Source organism: Diaporthe amygdali, assembly GCF_026229845.1.
Source record: "Diaporthe amygdali strain CAA958 chromosome Unknown NODE_8_length_1307975_cov_65_857355, whole genome shotgun sequence".
NCBI classification, from domain to species: Eukaryota; Fungi; Ascomycota; class Sordariomycetes; order Diaporthales; family Diaporthaceae; genus Diaporthe; species Diaporthe amygdali.
In genome coordinates, this window is record NW_026517028.1 from 131,034 (window position 1) to 155,478 (window position 24,445).

General features: G+C 50.8%; 10 protein-coding genes across 10 annotated transcripts; 6 read left to right on the forward strand and 4 right to left on the reverse strand.

Annotated features, from left to right (window-relative positions):
- Positions 1-1,670: 1,670 nt before the first annotated feature.
- Positions 1,671-3,496, forward strand: J7T55_013263 (cellobiose dehydrogenase; the record flags this gene model as incomplete). Its single annotated transcript, XM_053141041.1, has 2 exons — positions 1,671-1,785; positions 1,884-3,496. 2 exons carry the CDS (start codon positions 1,671-1,673, stop codon positions 3,494-3,496), a joined length of 1,728 nt encoding a protein of 575 aa, XP_052995606.1.
- Positions 3,497-3,697: 201 nt separating this feature from the next.
- On the reverse strand, positions 3,698-5,203 carry J7T55_013264 (uncharacterized protein; the record flags this gene model as incomplete). Its single annotated transcript, XM_053141042.1, has 4 exons — positions 3,698-3,892; positions 3,988-4,842; positions 4,902-5,003; positions 5,129-5,203. 4 exons carry the CDS (start codon positions 5,201-5,203, stop codon positions 3,698-3,700), a joined length of 1,227 nt encoding a protein of 408 aa, XP_052995607.1.
- Positions 5,204-8,180: 2,977 nt separating this feature from the next.
- J7T55_013265 (nitrilotriacetate monooxygenase component) lies at positions 8,181-9,323 on the forward strand (the record flags this gene model as incomplete). Its single annotated transcript, XM_053141043.1, has 1 exon — positions 8,181-9,323. One exon carries the CDS (start codon positions 8,181-8,183, stop codon positions 9,321-9,323), a length of 1,143 nt encoding a protein of 380 aa, XP_052995608.1.
- A 494-nt stretch (positions 9,324-9,817) lies between these two features.
- On the forward strand, positions 9,818-10,690 carry J7T55_013266 (endoglucanase-1 precursor; the record flags this gene model as incomplete). Its single annotated transcript, XM_053141044.1, has 2 exons — positions 9,818-10,226; positions 10,290-10,690. 2 exons carry the CDS (start codon positions 9,818-9,820, stop codon positions 10,688-10,690), a joined length of 810 nt encoding a protein of 269 aa, XP_052995609.1.
- A 1,338-nt stretch (positions 10,691-12,028) lies between these two features.
- On the forward strand, positions 12,029-14,007 carry J7T55_013267 (rginyl-trna synthetase; the record flags this gene model as incomplete). Its single annotated transcript, XM_053141045.1, has 2 exons — positions 12,029-12,310; positions 12,373-14,007. The coding sequence occupies 2 exons, from the start codon at positions 12,029-12,031 to the stop codon at positions 14,005-14,007; spliced, it is 1,917 nt and encodes a 638-aa protein (XP_052995610.1).
- A 364-nt stretch (positions 14,008-14,371) lies between these two features.
- J7T55_013268 (uncharacterized protein) lies at positions 14,372-14,605 on the reverse strand (the record flags this gene model as incomplete). The annotated part of the gene is made up of 1 exon (XM_053141046.1): positions 14,372-14,605. One exon carries the CDS (start codon positions 14,603-14,605, stop codon positions 14,372-14,374), a length of 234 nt encoding a protein of 77 aa, XP_052995611.1.
- A 100-nt stretch (positions 14,606-14,705) lies between these two features.
- On the forward strand, positions 14,706-17,436 carry J7T55_013269 (glycosyl hydrolase; the record flags this gene model as incomplete). The annotated part of the gene is made up of 6 exons (XM_053141047.1): positions 14,706-14,934; positions 14,993-15,033; positions 15,120-15,945; positions 16,004-16,279; positions 16,333-16,735; positions 16,797-17,436. The coding sequence occupies 6 exons, from the start codon at positions 14,706-14,708 to the stop codon at positions 17,434-17,436; spliced, it is 2,415 nt and encodes an 804-aa protein (XP_052995612.1).
- A 92-nt stretch (positions 17,437-17,528) lies between these two features.
- J7T55_013270 (uncharacterized protein) lies at positions 17,529-18,409 on the reverse strand (the record flags this gene model as incomplete). Its single annotated transcript, XM_053141048.1, has 2 exons — positions 17,529-17,740; positions 17,806-18,409. 2 exons carry the CDS (start codon positions 18,407-18,409, stop codon positions 17,529-17,531), a joined length of 816 nt encoding a protein of 271 aa, XP_052995613.1.
- Positions 18,410-20,127: 1,718 nt separating this feature from the next.
- J7T55_013271 (uncharacterized protein) lies at positions 20,128-21,876 on the forward strand (the record flags this gene model as incomplete). Its single annotated transcript, XM_053141049.1, has 1 exon — positions 20,128-21,876. The coding sequence occupies one exon, from the start codon at positions 20,128-20,130 to the stop codon at positions 21,874-21,876; it is 1,749 nt and encodes a 582-aa protein (XP_052995614.1).
- A 599-nt stretch (positions 21,877-22,475) lies between these two features.
- J7T55_013272 (Peptide-N4-(N-acetyl-beta-glucosaminyl)asparagine amidase A) lies at positions 22,476-24,390 on the reverse strand (the record flags this gene model as incomplete). Its single annotated transcript, XM_053141050.1, has 2 exons — positions 22,476-24,098; positions 24,241-24,390. The coding sequence occupies 2 exons, from the start codon at positions 24,388-24,390 to the stop codon at positions 22,476-22,478; spliced, it is 1,773 nt and encodes a 590-aa protein (XP_052995615.1).
- Positions 24,391-24,445: the final 55 nt, after the last annotated feature.

The following is a 24,445-nucleotide window of genomic DNA, read 5'->3' on the forward strand; positions in this document are numbered from 1 at the left end:
CGCCACTCTCAAGTATATACCATGTTTCCATCGAGACTGTGACCGACACTGCCGGGCACCGTGGCACAATCAGCATGGTATTCACCACTGAGTGAGACAGATTTTCAAGACGGGATGACAAAGAAGTTGTTTTTATTATCCTATGGGTCCCGCTGTTGGGAATGGAATTCGGTAGGGAGAGGATATCATCGATGAAGTGTGGTGGGATAGTCCAGATCTCAACTGTATCCCCAAGGACCAAGGACCAAGGTATGCCTTGATTACACCTGTGTCATGGTTGACCATGGTCTAGTGCACTGCCCCTCCTGCTCCTCATCGCGACTTTTATCAGATCCGAACTGCAGCCGATTCTGGCCCATTTAGCACGTGGGCATCCCAGTGAGTGTGGGTCGTGATTCCCCACAGAAACTTCGATGCTCATGAAAGTAGCCAACTTTAATAAGGAAGTGGGTAAGTGTTTAGGCGCCGAAATTGCACGAAGAGGCGATGGTCCCGAGATCGGTGACTCGGACGGAACGGCCTGCAAATGATGTTGCTGCGGCTTCTCCCTCTCGATTCGAGTGAGTCAAAAGACGGACCGACTGATATTCGCCATAATATAGTCAGGGCCATCGTGATGCATTCTATTCGCAACGTCCATCTACTCGCTGGGGTGGTTTGTGGAGAAGGAGAGTTTGGCATTTACCGCCACCACAAAGTCTGCATCTGAGCTTGTCCCAAGTTTATCTAGCTTTTTTCACGCCTTCTATGCAGCATGGGTAGGTCTGCCGGTATTACCTAGGCAATGCCGATCCTCAACGCCGATGTGGGCCCGAAGACTTGCTGGCTGGACATACAATGAATCAGCTTTAATTCCCAAAGCAATTGAACACTGGTCTGGGCATGACGTTTTCCCCCAGCCCACGGGCAAGCAATGACCTTGAATACAAGAACTTGGTTCGATATATGCCAGGGAACAAGTGATTCTCAACAGCATCAGTGGCTGTCGGAGAGCATGCCCATCTTCTATCAGTCTCTGTTCCTGCTTCGATATTAATTATTCATCCACAATTCCGTGACTTCGCTGAGCCATCGTGGCCATCCTCGCCAAGGAAAGAAATGCAGCATCCGACGAGGTGGTTAGGACCCACATAGGCCCACTCTGGAACAGGATACTATTCACCAATGCTCTCTCGTGAAAGTTTAATGGGCGCTTGTGCCTGACCAGACCAGTTAGATCGATTTTGTTTCCATTGGACATACAATACTTTCACCGACCAAAGTGTTTGGGAATGGAAGTCCGATGGATTATCAGACCGAGGATATCTAGGGAGTCGATCTGGTGCACGCAACCGTTAGGACCGACGCAGGCTGGCAGGTAGGCCGATACTGACAGCCCTCGAAGCGGCGGGCCTGCTTGAGCCAACAGCTCCACTGCCACAAACTTGAAGCTGGGATCTCTGGACAAACTGGAAAAGGGCCGGTGGAGTGGACATCTTTCTGGGATTTGTCAGGATAATGGATCCATCACAAATCTGATAATCTTTTCGATCGGACAGTGATCAGTCAGTGTTCTCGCAAATTCCGAGGCGCGTCTGCATGTTGTATAAAACATCGGAGATTTCCTGTCCTGATATCTGTCATGTAGTGCTCTACATGCGATTAGTCCACCCAACGCACAACATATCAATATGTGGGCTTCATTTACAAGTACCCTGGCAGTTTCTGCCGCCTTCTCAAGCGTTGCGGCAACTTGCACTAAGTCTCGGGCTACTGCCTCCTCTATCGGTAATGGCACATACGATTGTATGTACAAGTTTACTCCCCCGGGTTCCTATTATACCCTTCAGAAATTCCTCAAAACAAACTCTCAAGCTTCGTACTCCATAGCTAACAAGTTGAAGACATTGTCGTTGGTGGTGGCCCATCTGGTATCATCGCCGCGACCCGTCTTGCTCAGTCCTCCAGCAAGAGCGTGCTTCTCCTCTCCCGCGGTCAAGGCCCGACCGTCGGGACCGGGGCCGTAGGCACAGTGGGCTTCAACAACAGTTTGTCGCCTATTGATGTCCCTGGTCTCTCGACTGCTGTCACTTCATACAATGTGGGCGACCAGCCGCTCTTCCAAGCCTACCTCTGCTCGGATGTCGATGCCTTCGCAGCCTGCGTTTTCGGAGGTGGTGCTTCTATCAACTACATGGTCTTCCCTCACCCTCCTGAGCATGACTTTGACGACAAATGGCCCGCGGAGTGGAAATGGGACGACATATCAGCCGCCGCTGACCGCGTATGGGACCTCAACCCTGGAACCATGCTCCCAAGCATGGACGGGAAACGATATGATCAAGGCATGTTCGAGACTGTATCGAAGTTTTTGGATGCTCAAGGCTGGTCTGAGGTTAATCAGACCGAGGAACCCAACAAGAAGACCAAGGTGTACAGCTATCCCAATTGGGATATCGGCGTCTCTGAGGGTCTGCCTGAGCGTGTTGGTCCCTTGAGGACGTATCTGCCCTTGGCCGAAAAGCTTGAAAACTTTTCCTACCGTCTGAACTCTACTGTCCGCCGCGTTGTCCGTAACGGGGGACGTATCACTGGTGTCGAAGTGGAGACAGAATCGGGCCTCGAAACTGTAAGCCTTGCTGCTGACGGCAAGGTCGTCCTGGCAGCTGGCCCCTGGGGAACACCTCGCATCCTATTCAACTCAGGTATTGGCCCGGCGGAACAGATCCAGACTGTTGCCGATGGTACCACTGGCATAACTGTGCCGCCTAAGGAGGACTGGATTGACCTCCCTGTTGGCCAAGCTATAAAAGACCACCCGATCTTCAGCGTCTACGTTCAGACGCCTGACAACTGGACGTCATTCAACACTTCTACTGTCGTGGACGGCACCAACCTCAATGACATTGAATTGTATACACAGGAGGGCTCAGGCGTTCTATCCCAGGGCTATCACCGAATGATTTTCTGGACGTCAAATGTGGCCTCTGACAACATCACCCGCTATTACCAGGGTAGCGTGAGCCCTCAGGGCCCAGGTCTCTTCCTGATCAAGGCTTATCTGACACACGGTGCTACATCTTCTGGCAAAATGGGTATCTACGCCAACGGCACAGTCGGTTACACCCAGATGCCTTACCTCCAGACTCAGGGTGACCAAGAAGCTGCGAAGATGTTCGTGGACGAGCTGATCGAGAGCGTCTCATCTTACGGCTGGGAGCTCACTCAAGGGACCACCAACGCCTCTTCCATCCTGTCCGCCTATACTCAAGGTGACCATTACGTTGGCACGGCGAACATCGGAACTGACCCAAAGACCTCTGTGGTGGATACAAACGTCAAGGTGTGGGGTACTGACAACCTTTACGTTGTTGATTCCAGCATCCACGCTGATCTTCCAACGGGGAATACGCAAGCCATCACTATGGTTGTGGCTGAGGCCGCAGTCGAGAAGATTATCGCTGCGAGCAAAGCCACTCCAGGCTCGCCTTCTCAGCTCAAGAGACGTCACCATTAAGTGGTGGACTTAAAATATAATATCGGTTAATGAGGCTTCATTGGTAGACTTTGCGGGAAGCCAGCCTTATGTTTCGTGTGCAGAAATTCGCGCCCTAATATACCCAATTCAATGTGTGCTTTTCGTCTGCGAGATAGTTTGGGTATCGATTGTTTATGCTCATTATTTGTACTTGTATCATGCGTAGTATTATTGCACGTGCTACCGTATCACGTTGAGTTTTGCTGTCTGTCCTCTGTCGTTGTTGTCGTTGTCGTAGTAGACGTTGACGTCGAGGAACGAGAGGAAGGCCTCAGCTGAGACTGCCCCCTCGCTACAGACCGCCGTTTCCAATTTCCAGGATTGCCTAATGCTCCTGATTCTCTTTGCGATGTTTCCGCAGTCGGTAGGGGTGATCTAGGGCCATTTTTCGCTGATATCTGCTCGCCATTCTTGGCGTTATCGTGCCCAGCCGGCATGCTCCCAGGAAGCTCTGCTACAAAATGCGGCACCTCCATTTCTGTTGCTGCAATGTGTAGTGGCGGCATTTCTACAGCGTCTCTTTCTGCCTGTGCTTCACTCAGGGCGGTCGAGCTTGCCAACGCTCTCGAGTCTAGTTCGGCCTTCCTATCCGGCGCGAACCCATCAGGCGAAGACTTAGAATCGCCATCACCAAATACCGTAGACTCGATACGGGTGCCCTCGTTCTCGCGTCTCTTCCTGCGCTGCCTCCAAATGAAGAATATCAACGCGCTGATAGCGAAAGCAAAGACCATCCCTCCCACGCCAAGGGCTATGGCGATGGTACTACCGCTCGACAATCCACCTTGAGTTGTCGAGCCGGGATTCTCATTCTGCGTGACAGTAGTGCTGGAAGAAGACGACGGGGTAGGGGTGGCGGTCGCGTCGATGTTGCTTCCAGACTTGGCTGTGCTTTTTATTGTTGCGGGTGTTGCGGTGGCCGTTGCTGGCGCAGAGTACGTCGATCCAGGGACGGTTGGGTCAGTTGCAAGGATGCTGAGGTCGGACTCCTGCCAGCGGACCTGTAGTGCGAATGCCAATTCCGAGTCGTCGGTCGTGTGTACGCATTTGCTGTAGGAATAAGGGTCGTTCAAGAGACAAGTGTATCCCGTCGGACAGCAGACTCTGACGGTCTCTCCTTTAAGCACTGCTCCTCCATAGTATACCTCGCCAAGGTCATCTGTTCGCGCCCTATCCACAGGGAAGTCGCAGCCTTTTGAATACCCGGTAGGGCATATTCCCGGCGAGTAGAACCCGAAGCTATAGTCGTATAAGGAGTGGAACTTGGGCGGCATGCATACTAGACTCGAGAGCGGCGGTGTGACAGTGTCAGTCCAGTAGAGACTCTGAGGGGTGACGTCAGTGGATGTGGTTCCATTTCACGAACTCGCTTTTAGGGGCTCACCGCGCAAAAGTCTGGAGTCGTAAAGACTGTCGTGAGAGGACCGGCGCCATGAAACCCAGACACAGTGTCCGAGTCCGATGTGGTCGTGGTCATGCCGCCGTACTATGGTCGCGGCTCAGCCAGCCGTTGCTCTGCTGAAAGTTGTCATTGGGAGGAAATAGTGTTCTGGAGGTGCAAAACCAGGAACAGCATGATAGCGTGTAGTCAAGTTCGGGTCCCGGGCGTACCAAAAACCCAACACAGCCAGCACGGATAGTGGATTCTCGGCTAAGCGAACACGAGTCAGAGATCCGAGCTGGCATTTGATTGTTCTAGGCTGTAGTCGCGTCGATCACGGGTTTCAATGGTCGACTAGCCAGGATCAGTGTCACGAGACTGTATATGGTCTACAGAATCAAGGGGCCGTTGTTTTCAAATATCCGTATAAAAGATTCACGATCGCGTTTGGGACCGAGTCGGTGCTTCACTCAAACAAAGTGCGCCTACATGCACTCCGGCTCAACGACCGCACAAAAATCATCAGAGGGCGAGAAAGGTACCGTAGTCTACAGAGCCGCCCCGTCGAACTTGGCAATTCCGGGTAAATGAGTGGGTCCAGGGGCGGTCTTCAGCTGCACGCCGACTCCGAGGCCTCCGAGTCTGGTCGATGTCTTTGCCCGATTCTACAGCGAATTCTGCGGGCGACTGTGTCAAAAGCCGTAAGCTAACCTCCGTTGCGAGTCCGAATCACGCGTTCTGAAGGGAGAGACCATAAAGCCATAAAACAGTGAGGGCCTCTCGACTTGACTCAGGAGCTGAGTGTGTTTAATGGGCATCCTTGAAATTGACTGCCCCCTGAAACCTTTGCCCGTTCAGAGAGTCAGGGCGGTGTTTCCTTGCCATTGGCATCGACCGGGGTTCTGTACGCCTTCTCTAGAAGAAATGCATCTGCATACACTTATCGTAAGAATATCGTGGGTCCTGTGACGCATTTACTTGCTGACAATCCAGGCCCCGGTGAGATGCGCATGGTAACAAACACGGGCCAGTTCAAGCTGGCCCTCCACACGTCGATGAGCACGGTCCACGTACTCGTTCCTATGTGTCAATTGCTACCAAAAAGAGTGTTCATTTGGATAGAGCAGCGACAATAGTAGAACACTGTTCATGGAAATAATATGTTACTGAGCTATACCGGCCACTACAAGTCTTAAAAGGTGTCACTCCACGGCAGCGGCAGATTATCACACAGCAGCTATCTCCTAGTAGATTATCCCACTTGATAGGTTATCACAGAAGATCACCCCACAAGTTATCGATAGAAAGTTGTTCTACATGTCATCCTATACACCTGCGCAGGCATTCCAGATATTCATTTTTGATTTGTCCAACCGAAGTCGCTTTTACCAGCAAATAGGGCAAAGTGTGACTTTGCTGGTCTAAGCTCACCAATAGGAAGCGTTACAACGAAAATCAACATTTGGGATGCCTGCGGAGGTATAGAAGGCTACCCTATAGAAGGTCATATTTTTATAGGAGGTTATCCCACAAGTGGGGTATGGGCAGAGTTGACGTACCGACGGAAGGTATCACACGGCAGGTTACATAGATAACTCACATCGCACAGGGTTTCATCGCTTACCTACATCGTTATCTTGGTTTCCCCGCGCAAGACAGCAAGTTGTTGTTGATATTGCTTCCTTCTTTTTTTTTATTCTTGATCTCACTAATTATTCGCGATAGTCCGATGGTCATCCAGTCGGAAGGTGCTTGCGATGGAGCTTCCATAAACTCGTCGCATTCATGGTGGCATTCTGTATTAGCAGCATGTAGCATTAATCATTCTACTTTTAGCCCGACTTGAAAACACACAATGGGTCCCTCTCATTTGATTTGGATTGAGTACCATACGTTTGGAGCATGAAATGTCATAGACGATCATAGGAACCTTTAACGAGGATGCTGCTGGCGTTGACAGTGGGCTGGCAACCCTGATTTTCAACGTGGCTGCTCGAAATGTTGCAAGCCAAGTGAACGAGAGATTTCTAGAGTCACTGCACTAGTAATTACCCAAGCTCAAAAACATCAATGGCTACCCATCGGCAAAGACAGGTCCGCTGAGGGGTCTCATTCATAAATAGTCCTGATAGTAGTATGCGAACGATACACAGCGAGAAGAACACCAGGGGCGAGCAGGTCCCGCCATGAGGCTGCGCTTCATAACATCAACCTTTGGAATCGTTCGAACATGAAATACCCGTCCAACACGACGGCTCCCCGAAGAGCCAATTGACGGTTGCGGTTTGGCTGTTCTTGACTCGGCAGTACTGTGACATAGTTATCCCGCAGTGGTAAGACTCTGCTCTGTTGACCGGTTCCGTGATTTTTGAGTTGGGTCGCTTATCTCGCGATTTCCTTCTGGAGGTGGAAAAAGAATTTTTGGAGGCTGATTTTGAAGGCCGGATACATATCACATATGTATAATAAGAAAGTCATCCTACAGCCTGCCAAGACTTGCGCTTGAAAAGATTCGTCCACGTGGAGATGATGCAGGGGCATCAGAACTTGTGGCCTGGAGCTTATGCCACACAATTGCGTAGATACTTAGGTGAGGTAGAATAGGAAGGAGGTTCTAGTCTGGAGAGTTTGGGTCTTGAAAATTTAGGTACGAACGTACCTGCGTAGTTAGGCATATGCCGGGTTCCCCTTCTGCAATGCTTTCTTTCTTTCATTGCCGAAACATTTCACATCAGTTCTGTCTGTCTTTTCTTCTTGAATAAGGCCGTCAGCCTAATATGCGACTCAGGAAGGACCGGAATAAAATACCTGCTTACCAATGCCGTGCGTAATCCGCAAGTGGTGTTCCAATACAACTGCGAGTTGTTGTCAGTTTGATTAGTCGATGTTTGCATGCCCCCTCCCATATGCATCGATGTCGCCATCGCGATGGTGCAATCCATTTGTCATCACCCCGATACTGCTACACCCGAGCCAACCGACCACTGAAACTTTCAAAAGATCACACTCGACGCCAAATAGACTTGAGTTTGACCCATCATCTTCTCCAAAATCCGTGATCTTAACGCCTCGTGAAAAAACACTTTTGAAATGTCTGAGTCAAAGAAACTACACCTCACAGCTTTCATGCGTCCAGTGAGTCTCCACACTGGAGCATGGCGATACCCTGGGGCTTATCCTGATGCCAACTTTAACCTTGCACACCTGAAGTCCTTTATAACAAAGCTTGAGGCTGCAAAGTTCGATGCATTCTTCATGGCTGACCACCTCGCTGTGTTAAATATGCCTGTCGAAGCTCTTAAACGCAGTCATACTGTGACATCCTTTGAGCCTTTCACGCTTCTCTCTGCTTTGTCAGTAGTAACAGAGAAGATTGGGCTTGCGGCGACGGCTTCTACCACATACGATGAGCCATACCACATCGCCCGTCGTTTCGCGTCATTGGATCACCTCAGCAACGGCCGAGCAGCATGGAATATTGTTACAACTGGCAACCCCGAGTCATCCAAGAACTTCGGACAAGACGAGCATATGCAGCATGGTGACCGTTACAAGCGGGCGCGAGAGTTCTACGATGTGGTGACGGGGTTGTGGGATAGCTTCGCCGACGATGCCTTTGTTCGCGACAGGGAGAGCGGCACTTACGTCGACCCCGAGAAGATACACACTCTCAACCACAAGGGAGACGACTTGAGCGTCCGTGGGCCGTTGAACATCGCTCGCCCGGTTCAAGGCTGGCCTGTTATAGTTCAAGCTGGACAGTCCGACCCAGGGAGGCAGCTTGCAGGAGAGACGGCGGAAGTTGTGTTCTGCTCCCCGAGAGACCTGGAATCTGCCAAGGCCTTGTATGCAGACATCAAAAGTCGAGCAGCAGCATCTGGCAGAAATCGCGAGCACATCAAGATTCTCCCAGCCGCCATGGTAATCATTGGCGACACGATCGAGGAGGCCAAAGAGAAACGACTCAAGCTGGACAGTTTGGTGCACTACGACAGTGCCATAGCATCCCTGTCCATCATGCTGGGGACTGATGCATCGGCATTCGATCCAGACGGCCCGCTACCGAAGGATCTGCCGGAGACCAATGCGAGCAAGACAGCACGGGAAGGCGCGCTTAAGCTTGCCAACGACGAGGGGCTGACTGTCAGACAGCTCGCTCAGCGGTTTGGGGGGTATGCTGGACTAGCTTTCGTAGGAACTCCGGAAAGCATTGCGGACGATATGGGGCAGTGGCTGGCAGACGATGGAGCTGATGGATTTACCGTCACGTTCCCTTTCCTGCCCCAAGGTCTCGACGACGTCGTCGAGCGGTTAGTCCCAGAACTTCAACGCCGTGGCATCTTCCGGAAAGACTATGAAGGGACGACGCTGCGCGAACATCTTGGTCTTCCACGGCCGAAAAATCAGTTTTTTGAGAACTCATAGAGCCCTCGTAGATCCCGGGGTCGAGTTCGTGGTATCGGGTTTCATGAATTTGGCGTGAAGACAGTCAGGAAATGCCTGGGTTGAGGGTAGTTGAATACTACTCACGTCATGAAATGATGCGCCACAAATTTTCCGGGGCAATAAACAAACGAACCCTCCGCAGGAGTCTGGAACCTCGGGTTTTGATTGAGATTGGGTGATGTTGAAAAGGAGTCTCCCGCTACTGTTTCAGTCAAATGAAACGTCGGGTAGGGCAATTCTAATTGCAACAGCTCCTTTCTTGGGGGTGGAAACAAGGCCCACCAATGACAGCACCGAAAAGTATGTCATCTAAATGAAGACTGGAAATAAAGAATGCAGCCGCACGCCTCCATGAATCTATAGAAAATCGCTGCACTCTTGATTCTGACTTGGTCGGGCATCGGAATTCCACATTCGCATCGTTTCTGCATTATTTCACTCGTTTGAACACTTCACAGTCTTTCTTCAACAAAATGGCATTCCGTTCCCTCGCTGCGCTCTTTATCGCAGCCACAGCTGTGGCAAGTACAGCCGCAATCGCTGTGGAGCGAGCTTCATCTGCTACACCTACTAAGTTCTGTGGTGCTCCGAATGACTACGAGGTCCTCTCAGGTACACCTTGGATTGTGTATTCGATGAACTACAATTACCAGGATATTTCTGGGTCATGTTGTACGGGGTATTATGATTTCACTGGGTCCGGCAACGACCAGACAATCCACTGGTCCAGCATCTGGGACATTGACGAAGCTGTTTCGACGAACGTTGTCAAGGGTTATTCCTTCATCGGATTAACACAGAACCTTGAAACTCAGCTTAGTGCTATAGCGTCCATCCCAAGCACCTATGAATGGACCATTAGCAACACGACCGCATATAAAGGTTGGTCTCAACAGCATCCTGAGGTACATTGTATTCAAGCATTGTGTTAACCATACTTCCTAGGGAATGTTGTATACGATTTCATGACGTCCGACACTAAAGGAGACTCAACCTCAAGCAACGCTCAAGAACTCATGCTGTGGCTTCAATATGAAGGCGGGCAGGTCCCAATCGGGTGGGCTGAGGGCGCCGTCGCAACGATCAGTCTTTTTGGAAAGGACGGGTGGAAACTCTATCAAGGAAAGAATACAGACACAGGAATTACTGTCTCGTCTTTGCTCGTACCGGAGGATAATATGTATCAGGGCAACTTCACTGGCGACATCAAGGACTGGTTGCTGGCGATGTCTGAGCAAGGTATCTTTGGCACCGATACTTATGTCAACGTTGGAAATGCGGGTATGGAACCATACTGGGGCTCGGTAACTTTCGACAACCATCTCAGCCTGAGAATAAATCTTTGAGACTGAGCGACTGGGACATGGAAGACGGTCAGACCACCACAGACCTGGGAGCCTTGAAGGGTTCATTTGGTGATGAAGACCGGTGAAAGATAGGGGACACAAGTTGTTTTCCTCTAGATTGTACATATTACGGGCAAACTCGAGTATTGGTTTTGAAACCGGCCATCCTGTCGTCATTGCATAAATCGATATCAGAATGGCAATCAATTACACCGAATCCACTTAGGCAAGTGAGCGCATTGACTAGGGCCTAACTCCACACAGGAGACTGAAATCTTAGATTCACCTGTTACATTCAAATGAACTCTCCAGGGGATGTAGATTAGTTGATATGAGTAGATGATGGGGGGAGTAGCGGAAGAGGGCCGTCAGGGATTCACAACCCATTGACGCTACTGATTACTTAGCCAGTCTGTTGTCCTCGGCGACACATCTCTTGGTCAAGAAGTCCTTCGGCCGAAATGTTTGCAACATTTCATTAGACCTGCAATTTCAGTCAATATTGTGCAAGTCAATTACTTTCAAAGTGGTTGGTCCCCAGAGAAGATGTCACCCATGCTGCCATCGGTAGGACACTCTTACATACCGAGGACTCCGCCCAACCCGGGGCTACTACGCTGACATTTCTTAATACCTGCACCTTCGATTTCTCGGATGAATCTCCTTAGAGCCTAACGACAGATGCCATAACAAGGAGTTCAAATTTGGATCAAGGCAAACTTCAGCGATTAGACCTTCCATATATCAGGGCCTAACTTGATTGAACAGCACACTCTTTCCTTGGAGCCAAACTCTTATTGGACGAACTTTGGAGGGGCTATCAATTGTGGTGAATTTCACTGATTGCTGTGGACCTCCCATTAGATCATTGCTACCACAATCAGAATACATGGTTCGGTCAAGAGAATACAACCTAATCATCAAAATGGAATTTTGCTGGCAAGAAGTTGAGCTACGTCGTAATGAGGCGTCCATACCCCGTCGCTTGAAAATGAGGCTCTGTGCTGCGATTCTGTTGGACATCATTCAAGCCACTAGGGCCATCATTGGTGCATTCATCTGCAGCAGCGCGGGATGCATGCCTAACGCAGCCCAAGAATTCGTGCTTACTTGTGGTTGCTCGACGCGAGATTCTTGTCATTAAACAATTGGCGGATCACCAAGCACCAAGATGTTCACCGGTCCACACTCTAGGAAGTTGAGTGCGCTCGTCAAAGTGGGAGCATTGGGCTAGGTACATGATAAAGATCCATTAAAGATGTTTCCCACATTTCTACGCTCTTCCCTTTTTGGCCCTTCCTCTGCACCTACAACGACATTCAGAACAAAATTGAAGAAATGGCAACACTGACACTTAATGGGCTCGAGGCTGCACTCGGCAATCTGCATTTGGACCCACTTCCAGCTTTCGAGTCCACAAGCCCTCTTGAAAAGCCCCTCGACATCGCTCGAACATACTTGGCTAAAATTGTTGAATCAGTGGCAGAAGTCGAGCTAGATGCCGCTTACAATGCGATTCACTGGCCAAATAACGTATTGAACGGCGACTTGGTTGTAATTCTACCCAAGCTGAGCCGAGGGGCCGATCCTGAAGAATATGGCGCACAGATTACGCACAAGGTCCGTTGGAAACGAAAGGCATGCTCACCATGTACGCGTGACTGACAACAAATTATGTACAGTTCCCACGCTGCCCCCTCTTCATGCTGCCATTTGTCGATGGTGTCCACCTGCGGATGCAATTTGACATTCGCTCACTCGCGCGATTACTGCTCCCGTACATACGCGATCGAAATGAATCATACGGCTTTGACCTATCGTCAGGTCTGAGAAACCCGGGGGATACCGAGTCGGGGAGGAAGAGTCTCGTTATCGAGTTCTCTTCACCCAACATCGGTGACAAGTTCTACGGAAAGCACCTTCGAAGCACCGTCCTCGGTTCTCACCTCGCCCAGCTCCACCATGCTATGGGTTGGGACGTGTATAGCATCAACTATCTTGGCGACTGGAGCAAGAAGACTGCTCTGGTTGGCGTTGGTTGGGAAGATTTGGGTCTTGGCAGTGAGGAGAAGTTCGCCCAAGATCCCATTGGGCATCTGCTTGAAATATATAATGAAGTTGAAAAACGATTCGCGCCAGAGCAGAGGCACGCTAAGGAAGTCAGGGACAAGAGCTTGAAGGGAGCCGATGAGGTCAATGGTGAGGACACAGCTGTGATTGAGTCCCAAGGGCTCTTTGCCAAGAGAAATGAGTTCTTCACGCGGATGGAGGATGGAGATCCACGAGCTGTTGACCTTTGCAAGAGGTTCAGGGACGTCAGTATCGAACATTACAAGGCTCTATACTCTCGCCTCAATGTTACCTTCGATGAGTACTCGGGAGAATCACAGGTACCAGTGAGCACCATGAACGAGATTGAACAGACTCTGAAGGCAAAAGGCTTGCTTGAGGAGCAGGAGGGCAGCTGGTTGATCAACATGAAGAAACATGGGGAAAAGGGCGGCGCTGCTATCATCCGCGATCGCACCGGCAGCCACACGTATCTCTTGCGGGACATCGCAGCTGTGGTTGAGAGACACGAAAAGTATCAGTTCGACAAGATGCTTTATGTTGTTGCCTCTGACCATGACCTACACTTCCAACGTGTCGCCAAGATTCTGGACTTGATGGGCATGACCGATCTCTCACGCAAGCTACAGCACGTGCACTTCAGTAAGAATTCGCAGGTTCCGGAAGACACTGACCGGGGTGACGTTCTGGATGGCATCTTAGTCCAAAGCAAACGGACAATGGACAAGGCACTTTTGGTTGATGCTGACAAAATATCCTTTCTGGAGGGATCTGGGCATACTACAGAGTCTTTGGGTGCTGCAGGCCTGCGACTAGACGGTCTTCGAGCAAAGAGAGCCACGGACCACGTGTTCGATTTTGAACAGAGCGTATCCTTCACACATGCGACAGGCCCAGAGCTCCTGTTTACCCTCGCGAAAGTGAAAGGGTTGACAGAGAGACAGGACATTCCGGATGCGGCGGATCTCACGGATGGTGACCTGGCTTCAATCCAAGACGAGACATTCTCAGACCTGCTTCGCACTCTGGCCCAGTTCCCAGATGTGATCGCATCGTCCCACAAATCCCTTGAGCCTTCTCTGATTGTTTCGTTCCTTGCGTCAGTATCCGGTCAGGTTTCAGAAAGTTTGATCAATCTCGAGGATGAGGACAGCATATCGACTTCGCAAGCTGCTGTGCTTGATGCGGCACGTCAGGTCCTTGAAAACGGTCTAAGGTTACTTGGTTTATGGGCTCCTTCAGATTGAGATCCCTAAGGTCCGAGTCAAACGATCAAGAAAACATTCCAGGGCTCAAGCTGCTACTCACAGGTCTGCTATCAAGGTGTTATCGTGACTGAAAATTGAGCTTGGACTTCTCCCCAGTTAGCTCGAATGCAAGGTACCATCAGACTATCAAACTAAATTGCAAGGTTGTTCCATGTCTCATTTTTGGAGATATTTTTGCGGATAAAGGAACTCGAGGCTTGTAAAACCTCGGTGCAAAGCCGGCTCTTGATAGCCCGAAAATGTCCGTTCATTGTTGACAGTGCTGACAATGTGAGGATCTGATACCCCAACACATGCACCGTCTAGGCAAGTAGCGATACCGAATGTATACTAGGCGTTGCATTCAGCATGAAGCCTCGACATATTCAGAAAACAGGACCAAGCCTGTTTGACCCAGGTAGACTTCCCCACCCATAACGAGCTTCTTGAGGTATGAGGGATGCTTTGCATCATCGCCGAAATTACCAAGTGACCCCGCAACGAAGCAAGCATCCGAGAGTGCAACGTTGGAGTGCATAAGGCCCGCAGTTACTTTCCGCAGTGATCTTCGCTGCTGGAATGGGATGAACTGCTGCATCTTAAGGTTTGGTTCAAGGTCAATAAGAAGGGTATTTCGCTCCCTTCTCGTCACGGGCATGTGAGAGCCATTCGAGATTCTACATTCACCCTGATGCGAGATGGCAGGACGTCGTTCTCTACTGCTGCTCGTGGCCCAGGCCATTGCCCATGGAATAGCTCCGGTGTTCGCCCAGGACGACATTCTTCAATTTGTAGACCCCCTCATTGGCACCATCAATGGGGGCCACGTCTTCCCCGGGGCCACTTTGCCATTCGGCATGGCCAAAGCGGTCGCAGACGTGAACAGCGATGAGCGACAAGGAGGTTACGCGTCTGATGACGGCGAGAGTATGAGTCCAACGTGCTCTCCTGACCGAAGTATTGTGACTGACAAGCAAGTGTCTAGTCACCGGATTTTCACACATGCACGACAGTGGGACTGGGGGAGTAAGAAGTTTCAACAGTCCCTCATATCAATTGTCCAAGATATCACCCAGAGTAATTGACTAATGTTTCTCATCGCATATTTTTAGGGGCAAGAGAAGGGCAACTTCCCAATCTTCCCCCAGACCGGCTGTCCCAATGACGATATTTACCAATGCGACTTTCCGAAGGCGCTGCGAGCTTCTAAACGTGTCAACGATACAGTGCGGGCTAGTCCAGGCTATTTCGCACTTTCGTTGAACACGTCCATATTCACGGAGATGACAGTTACAAACCATACGGCCTTGTACCGCATTACCTTTCCAGGACCGTCCTCGAATACCTCAGCACCCGCCCTGCCGTACAGCCCTCTAATTCTAGTCGACCTGACAGATTTGTCTGATAGCCGCAGCAATGGCAGTATAAGTGTCGACCCTGACACGGGCAGGATAGCTGGCACGGGCACCTTCGGCCCCTCATTTGGCGACGGGAGTTTCGACCTGCACTTCTGTGCGGATTTCAAAGGCGCATTGATCCGTGATACTGGGATTTTCCAGAACAATCGGCCCGGCCGGGAACCAAAATCTCTACTTACATACGGCACAGGCTCCACCAGTCCAATACCTGGAGGCGCTTGGGTACAATTCCACCCACCCGACGACAGCGATCAAATCCGGGTGAGAGTCGGGCTGAGCTACTTGAGTGTAGATAAGGCATGCCAGAACGCCGAGGCAGAGATTCCTGGGGACTTTGACTTTGATGGCACGAGAGCCGCTGCGGAGGCCGCTTGGAGAACGAAATTAGGGGTTGTTTCTGTGGACCCGACTGGTGTCAACAGCACGTTCTTGACGACGTTCTGGTCAGGCTTGTACCGAAGTATGATTTCGCCGCAGGACGTGACTGACGAGAACCCACTTTGGGAGAGCTCAGAGCCATGTAAGGTCTTATTCCCCCCGGTAACCCAAGCCCACTAAATTAACCCTTGACGCTGCAGACTACGACTCTTTCTATTGTATCTGGGACTCATACCGTAGCATCCATCCTCTGATAACTTTACTTGATCCTCTTAGTCAGACTCTCATGGTACGGAGTTTGATCGACATATACCGTTTTGAAGGCTACTTGCCAGATTGTCGCATGGATCTATGTAAAGGTTTCACGCAAGGCGGTTCCAACGCAGATGTTGTGCTTGCAGACACCTTCGTAAAAGGCCTGACCAACGGGATTGACTGGGAAGTAGGATACGAAGCTGTTGTGAAAGATGCTGAAGGTGAGGCCCTCTTATGATTCAAACATATCTGACCATCTGACTAAAATCTGCAGTTGAGCCGCCTAAATGGTCAGTCGAGGGTCGCGGAGGTCTCGCAAGCTGGAAGAGCCTGAACTATATACCCGCCGATGACTTCGATCCTTACGGTGTTGGACCGTTCACGAGGTCAATATCTCGGACAGTGGAGTACGCATACAACGACTTTGTCATTGCTCTGATGGCAAAGGGCCTCAACAAGACTGCCGATGTCGAGAAGTATATTGAGAGATCGGGCTACTGGGCAAACCTCTTCAAAGAGGACCAAACATCCTTCCTCAATGTTTCACAGGACGACGGTCCTCTTGTTGAAAGCGGATTCACTGGGTTTTTGATGCCAAAGTATCTGAATGGTACATTTGGCTTTCAGGATCCCTCTCTCTGCTCTCTGCTATTCAATTTCACTTCATGCTACCTGAAGTATGCTTCGTTCTAGGCGCGAAATTACACTTGGGATGGACCTATACTAATGTTTCACCAGTGCTAACGGACACGAGACTTACGAAGGCAGCTCGTGGCTGTACACATTTTATGTGCCTCAGGACATGGCTACCTTGGTCACGACGCTCGGCGGACCCGAAATGTTCACCTCGAGGCTGCAGTATTTCCTCGACACCCCAGGTCTGAATTACATCGGTGACGAACAGGCTTTTCTGCCCACGTACTTGTTCCATTACGGGGGTCGACCGGGATTATCGTCATATTACCGGCATTTTTACATCCCCAGCCAATTCAACGAGTCCATCAACGGCATTCCCGGAAACGATGACAGCGGTGCGATGGGCAGTTTCATAGGGCTGACCATGATGGGACTTTGGCCCGTTAGCGGACAGGACGTGTATCTGATCACGCCACCGTTCTTCAGAGAGGTCAACATCACGAACCCGCTGACAGGAAATACCGCGACGATCCGGAACATCAACTTTGATGGGGATAGCTACCAAAATATCTATATACAGAGCGCCACTCTGGACGGGCAGCCGTATACGAAGAACTGGATTACGCATTCTTTCTACATGGACGGCGGCCTATTGGAGTTGACGCTTGGTGCGAACGAGAGTAGCTGGGGAGTGCGGGACGAGGATTTGCCTCCGAGCATTTCCACTGGGTACTTCACTTGATGTAGCATCCTTTTGCAATAAACCCTCGAAATCTAAACTATATACGTGAATATCTGTCCAAGTGAAAGCGAGCTTCGGTCTCTAGAATGCATTTACAGCTCATCTTTGCTATCAGTCTTGACTGCGTCCTGCCCATCCTTGTCTAAATGCGCACCTGCCTTCGCGCTTAAAACTTGAGCCTTGATGGTGAACTCAATCTTCCTCTCCTCCGAGCTTCTTTTGGGTGTCGTGTAGTCCGTAGGCCATGCAACTACCCCGCCATCAACTAACTTAGGACCATACTTGGTCAGGTCCGTCAGAGTTTCTGAGAAGAAAAGGGTTAGTAAATGAAGCACATCACAGTATCTGCTGGTCTCAACGTAGGCTTACCTTCACATTTGCTGCCTTCGGCAACCCATAGCGGCAATGTTTCATATACCGCCCCTGGGGCAAAGATGACAGCGCGCTTCTGGTCCAGCGGCCTTAAGTGATCCGCGTTTGCAGGTGGCACTTTCGCCGTCTTTTTCACCGTCTCTCCCTCGGCAGGCTTCTGGTAAACCGCGAACAGCCCTTTCCCGGGGCCTTCGCTCCTCTCCTCTTCCTCAATCCACTCCCTGACCTTCACGGGAACATCCGCGTATTCCATCTTGAGCAGGTTTCGCTCATACCGATGGGCGTCGATACCGTCCCATCCTCCTGGATATGGACGCCCACCGAAGAATTCCTTGAGAGCTTCGCTGTATGGCTGGAGGCCCTTGGGCTCGGGTATTTGGAGATCATGAAGCTGATACTCGGATGCTGTGAAGGTGCGCTTGCTCTCGCAGGCGGCTTCGAAGTTGGCAAGCTTCGGGGAGGAGAATGGGTCTGCCCATGTGAAGTTCTCTAGCTTGGACGGCTCGATCGCCGGCGGCACAGTGTCTTCTGGTCGTGGCATGCCTCCCGCCAGGACGGGAGAGAGAAGCAGGGCGGCAGAGAAAAGAGACGGAGTCTGCATTGTAGCGTTGTTTTCCTGGCACAGAGCAAATGGTTCTAGACCGTCCCATGGATTTACCAATGTGCGTATCTATCATTCAAAGAGAAATTTTATGAGGCACATGCCATTGTTTTATGGGCAGACAGCTGGGAAACTGGTTCGCTGTCCTCATCGGAAGCGTCTTCCGCATTACCCTTTTCGTCCGCCGAGCCTAAGAGAGCACTGGAGGGGTTGCATGAAAAGAACGCGCCACATTCGAACGAGGAAGCAGCCTTACAGCTCTTTCGATACGGGGTAAAGCGATTGTACTGTTTTCGATCCTTACACGGCATCTCGCGTGCGTTACCAGGTATCCACATATGTCAAGCCAGCTTCCCACTCTGACAGCCTGCTCAGTGACTGAGGCTCCGAGTCCCAGACGACCGAACGTGCATTGCTCCACGCTTGACAGCATGACCCCACTCCAGCCAATTCAGCGAGCTGTCTCCAATTCTCCAAACTTCTAGGGTCGTTGGAGAACACACCTCATTAACCCCCCAATTTCCTCCACAGTTGACACAATAGCCGCTGCTGGTAAATAGGGCTGATTTCATGCGTCCGACTTGGTCGACCTTGTGCTACGTGACAGGTGACGGCTGGATATTGTGTGTCGCTCAATAACTGGTCACCACCGACCTATTCATGACTCAATGAGACTCTCGTCTGTGAGAACATGCATAGGAAGTCCTTCCGTCAGCTCCAATCGTCTATCTAGAAGTGTTGAAAGCTGATGTTCCCGACAGATCTTCACATGTGAAATGTTCTTCATCGCAAACCCATCATCAACCACCCGGCTAGAGGAAAGTTCTACTAATTACTACACGGAGAGTATTTCTGCCTTTGAGCCTACGGCTGGGTGAAAATGGTCCTAAGCTTCAAGCACCACCTTACGCTATTGATCCAATGATCCTCAATATTCCGGCTGACCTTAATGTGGCCACAGAGATAATTATTTTTGACTACGGGGCCTCCTTCGTCGCAGTGGGAGAGTCGAGCGCGCGCTGAGATACACACACCTTTCGGTACCCCATGTGCTAACAGAAGACCCTTTCCATGAGCCCATGAAAAACATTGAGATGCAACCATGTTGCAGATTTAATTAATAAGTAGCAAGTAAGATGTGGTCAACGCAAACTGCGGTCGGTGGCGGGCGGTAATACGCGAGTAAACTTCGGTCTGTTCGTAAGATCATCCGAACCCAGCCGAGCGAGCCCTGGAGCATATAAAGGCTCTGTGCAAGTGCTGAGGAGTCGCGGTAAGTTTGTCCATTCTGAGTCTTCATTTATACAGTTGCTCACTGGAAGTTCAGTTCAACGAGTCTTATGTGAAAGGTTGACACAGTACAGAACAGTGTGTCATTAATTGAGATTGGTCATCAGCTTTGCTTCATCGTATCCCAGTTCGCACTCAGAGGAGTCGAAGTTTTTGGCTAGCTAAGGGTTCAACCCTGAGATCAGGTGAAGACTGGAGGGTGGCTTGGCGCGTTTGCGTCAATGCATGTGGAGGAAAGATGTCGATGACTTTAGAACCTACAAACCGCCGGCCCAGATTTTTCACTCCTGCCACCAGACCACAATTTAATCACCCAGGACAACCAAACACACAGCCCTCACGATTCAATGTCTTCTTAAGATCCTACAATCAGCGATCTGCCACTCGCTCCTCGGTGCAAGGGCACGGACGAGGCCTCCCAAGCCAACATGACATCGATTTCGGATCTGCCGCCTGAGCTGCTCTCTCGCATCTGCGAGTTCATTCCCAGCCAGCCGAGCCTTGCGAAGCTGGTGCGATGCTCGCACCAGCTTTACGGTGTAGCAGCACCGCATCTCTATCGCTCGATCGAGCTATCGCGGAACCCTTGGAAGGACGAGTTACGCCACCTGGAAATCATCACAGCTCTTCTCGTGCGGCAGCCTGAGCTGGGCAGGAGTGTTCAGCATTTGGGAATCCATGAGAACAGCAGAAGCTCTATGCATGTGCCTAGTGCTGCGCTGGCCCCCGAGATTGAAGATGTTGCCCGTCAACTTTCTCAGCAAGTGGGCCTGGCTTCTGTCGAATCCCCCGACGGCCCAGACCGTGATTGCGAACCTAGCCCTACTGAGTCGGATGAGCAGGTTTTTGAGATTGGGTCGGAATTCGAGGAGGAGTTCCTTGAGGTAGGCTCGGACGCCGACTACAGTGACTGGAGCACGACTGAGGGCAGCGAAGAGGAGGACGAAAACTCAGAGATCGACATTCCCACGAATGTTGATGGTGCTTTGAGACTCGCTCGGTCGTCACGATCATTCCGCGAGGCACTAACTCTAGCAATCCTTGTCCGCAGTCTTCCTAGGCTGGCAAGCATTGATCTAGAACTACTGGAGCCGTTTCAACTACGCTTTATACACTACTTTATCCAAACAACTGTCGGTTCAAGTATGTTGCGTCATGTCACATCAGCATGCTATGGCTCCTCGAGGCCAGAAAGACATCTCGAGCTCTGGCGTAATCTTTTCACGCTACCTGAACTGGAATCAGTTTACCTGCATCGTGTCCTTGCTATGCGGAACAGAGAGACACTGAAACCGGCCACCGAGTTACAAGCTCACAGTCTGAACATCACCCATCTAGAGCTGCGCCAATGCAGGATTTCGCCTTTTGAGCTACGGCGTATTTTGGCAGCGCCTAAAGCACTGAAAACTTTCATATACGACATCGGAGAAATCATCTCCGAATCAGAACCTATCTTCCTCATCAGCTATCGATCAGTACGGGAAGCACTGGAACAGCAGAGGGACAGCTTGGAGCAGATTTGGATCGATTATCCCCACGATTATGAGTTTGATGAGTGGGGTGCTGGCAACTACACGCGTCCCATGGGCAGTCTCTCAGGATTCAAGAATCTGAGACGTTTTCGCATTGCCAGCACTTATCTTTTCGGCTTTGTTTCCGACACAGACCCTGATCGGCTGAGGGACTCGCTCCCTGAGCAACTCGAGATGTTACACCTCACACACGGAGACGAGGATGAAGAAATAACGGTTGGCTTGCGCAAATTGCTCGAGGCCAAACAGCAAGGACGGTTCGCAGATCTGAAAGAACTTAGCGTCGATGTCTCTATACCATGGCTGATCCGGTACGGAAATGCACCGCATGCTGACCAGTCCCGGTACAACAAGGAAGTAATGGTGTCGTTGATCTCAATGGCCGAAGGCGCCGGCATCAAAATGTCCATCTTCAACAACGCTAGCCAGTCCCGTACGAAAGATCTACTTCGCCGAATACAGGCTGCCAGGGTCGGCTGGACGGGTCCAGCGCGCGGGGAGGCCAAATGGGGTTTCGACGGCGAGTTCGATTGGCCTAGACGGATGAGCGGCTGCATGCAGAAGCCGGACTACCCAGAGCTCAAGATTGACCAGTCTGGTGCCATACAGGCGATACAGGTCCAGAGGCGAGATAGCACCCCTTGACTTAGTATTCAAAGATCACCGATGTGGAACGCATTGATAGTGGACGCGGCACGGGAACATCGTCGTCCTCGCTGAGGCTGATGGCTAGCGAGGTGTTGGCGAGTTCGTTGTGTCTCTTCGCCTATTGCGATGACAGCTATGCAGGAATCACAGCCTTGAATCCACATCATCCAAGAACACCAGCCCAATAGGACTCTTTGCCTGCTCAAAAGCTTATGGGAGCAAGAAATGTGCCCGCGTTTCTCCTTACTGAGCTTGATGTAAAGCCATGCAAGGTGACAATGACTTCAAACTCAGCCAATGGTATTTGTACGCTATGTCGTCGTCGGCTAGTCTTGTTTACACAGGTAAGGTCTTTAGGTACCTGATGGTTGCAACTATTGGGATGAGATATTTTAGCTTGAGGGGCAAGCGCAACGTAAGAGGGTCCACTGGCCTACTGGGGGCGCAGATTCTCTGCTCAGCGCTCACGAAATTGGAAAGAGACGAATCTGTTTGTAACGCATGGTGTTATGGATTCTGTATGAATTGAATCGGACACTTGAATGACGGTTTGAATCAGTTCATGCTAGGTTCAGTGGTTGATTTTGTCTTCACTTCTACAGGTCATCGACAATCTCACCCGTAACGACTGTCGTGTCTGGCACATTTATCAACCCATCACTGATCTCATCAATCTTCAATACCGGCTCATACCCATCCACAGCACTAACATATCTTCCGTACTCATCAAATTGTCTTCCTCGTGCTGTGCCGACGAAGCCGCCCCAGGAGAACCACTGGTCCGTTGCCCCGAAGGTGCCGATAGCTGGATCAATAGCACCGGCAGACTGATAATACGTGTCGTTCCAGAGGTAGAAACAGCTTCCGTTTTGCCTTGTCTTCAACACAGGGGCCTCAGTTGTAAAGCTAGGATAAGTAAGATGTGACAAGACGCCATCGCCCTTTGTGACCTTGGACCTATCCAGCGTTGCGATCAGGGTTGAGTTGGTAGCTGTTGCATCCAACGGGACGATGTAGTCCTGTGCAAATGAGATGGGGTACTCAAAAGATGCTGACATTGTCTGGTTTGTGGCATACGCTGTGCTGGGTGAGAAAGCAGTGCTGCCGTTGGTCGACTGCCACAGCGTCTCGTTTCTTCCGGCTGCGGTGAAGTTTTGTATGTTTATGTACGAAAGATCTTGAGACCAGGTCAGGAGGCGTGGACCAGAGGAGGTCGTAATTGTATTCGAGTAGGACAATGTGCGCTCGGCAGACAGCTCGACGAGGAGGGAGCTATTGCTACCGTTGGCGTAAGTAGTCGTGGAGGACGTCAATTGAAAGACTGGTGCCGGCGCAGAGAATTGCAATACACCGCCAGTCGTTTGAGTGCCGTTGGCGTCGAGCCACAGAAATATCTCGCCACTTATCCACCAATTACTCGCAATGCTACCAAGCGTCGTCGACGAGTTGTAGCCGACGACTTTGAGTTCGAAGACGTGTGTACTGCCATCACACAGCAAGCCAAGCCACGGACTTATATCCACATCGACACTGCCCAAATCGTACGTGTCGATACCCACAATCGGAACCCATAGGCCGGGGCTAATGCCGCCGGTGAATACAATCGGAAACGGCCAACTTACACCTGCCAGCTGTCCATCGACGAGGACCTGAACCTCTCGCCATGGAGAATAGCCGTTCACGAAGGAGCGATTGAATGTTCCCGTGAACTGCCCTGGAGCGTCTGTATACCAAAACTCCTCGTTTCCATTCCCAGATGCGAAAACACTGACAACCGCTCTCTCGACGTTTCGCGGGAACGATAGTGATGCGGTAGCATTCCCATCTGGGAGCGAAAAGACGCTCGTCTTGTTCTCGCCGCTCGCCAATGAGCTTATCGGGAGGATGAGATCCGCCGGATAGACGTTGCCTTCGTCTTCGTAGAAAAATGCAGTGACCGTGACGTTGAAGTTCCCGGTAAAAGTTGAGTCGTATATGTTATCGAGTTGCATGATGACCTTCTGCTCCTGACGCAGCAGTGATGCATATGCGGTCATGTCTTTGACGTAGGAGTAATAGATGCCGGTCCGGACAGGCATGGCCGTAGTTGACCTCCACACTTCGATGTCTCCAAAGTAGAGAAGCGTGAGGCGGTCGTAGTTGATGCCGGCAGACGTAATACTCATATTCAAGACGACAGTAGTAAATTCGCAGTCTTCAGGAGGATTGTACGTCCCTATCTTGTGTCAGAATATGTGAAATACCCATGCACATTAATTCGTATTCAGGAGACTTGCCGACGAAGGGAGTGCCATAACTAGCTGTGAAATCATGTTGAACGATTGTGCTCGAGCAAGCAGCTCCATCATAGCTCGTTCGTACCGGTGCCTCAACTTGAAATACCTCAAGTGGGATGTCAACAGGGGTATCACGGAGCGCGTGAGATCCTCGCGAGAATGGTAGAGGTTGTTGAAGACCACGAGCGACTGTGAATACTGACGCGACAAGCCCGGCCCCCACTGCGAGTCTCATATTGGCGGCTGATCGTGCGCGACCGTAATATTTCAAGTACAGACCAGCACTGAGT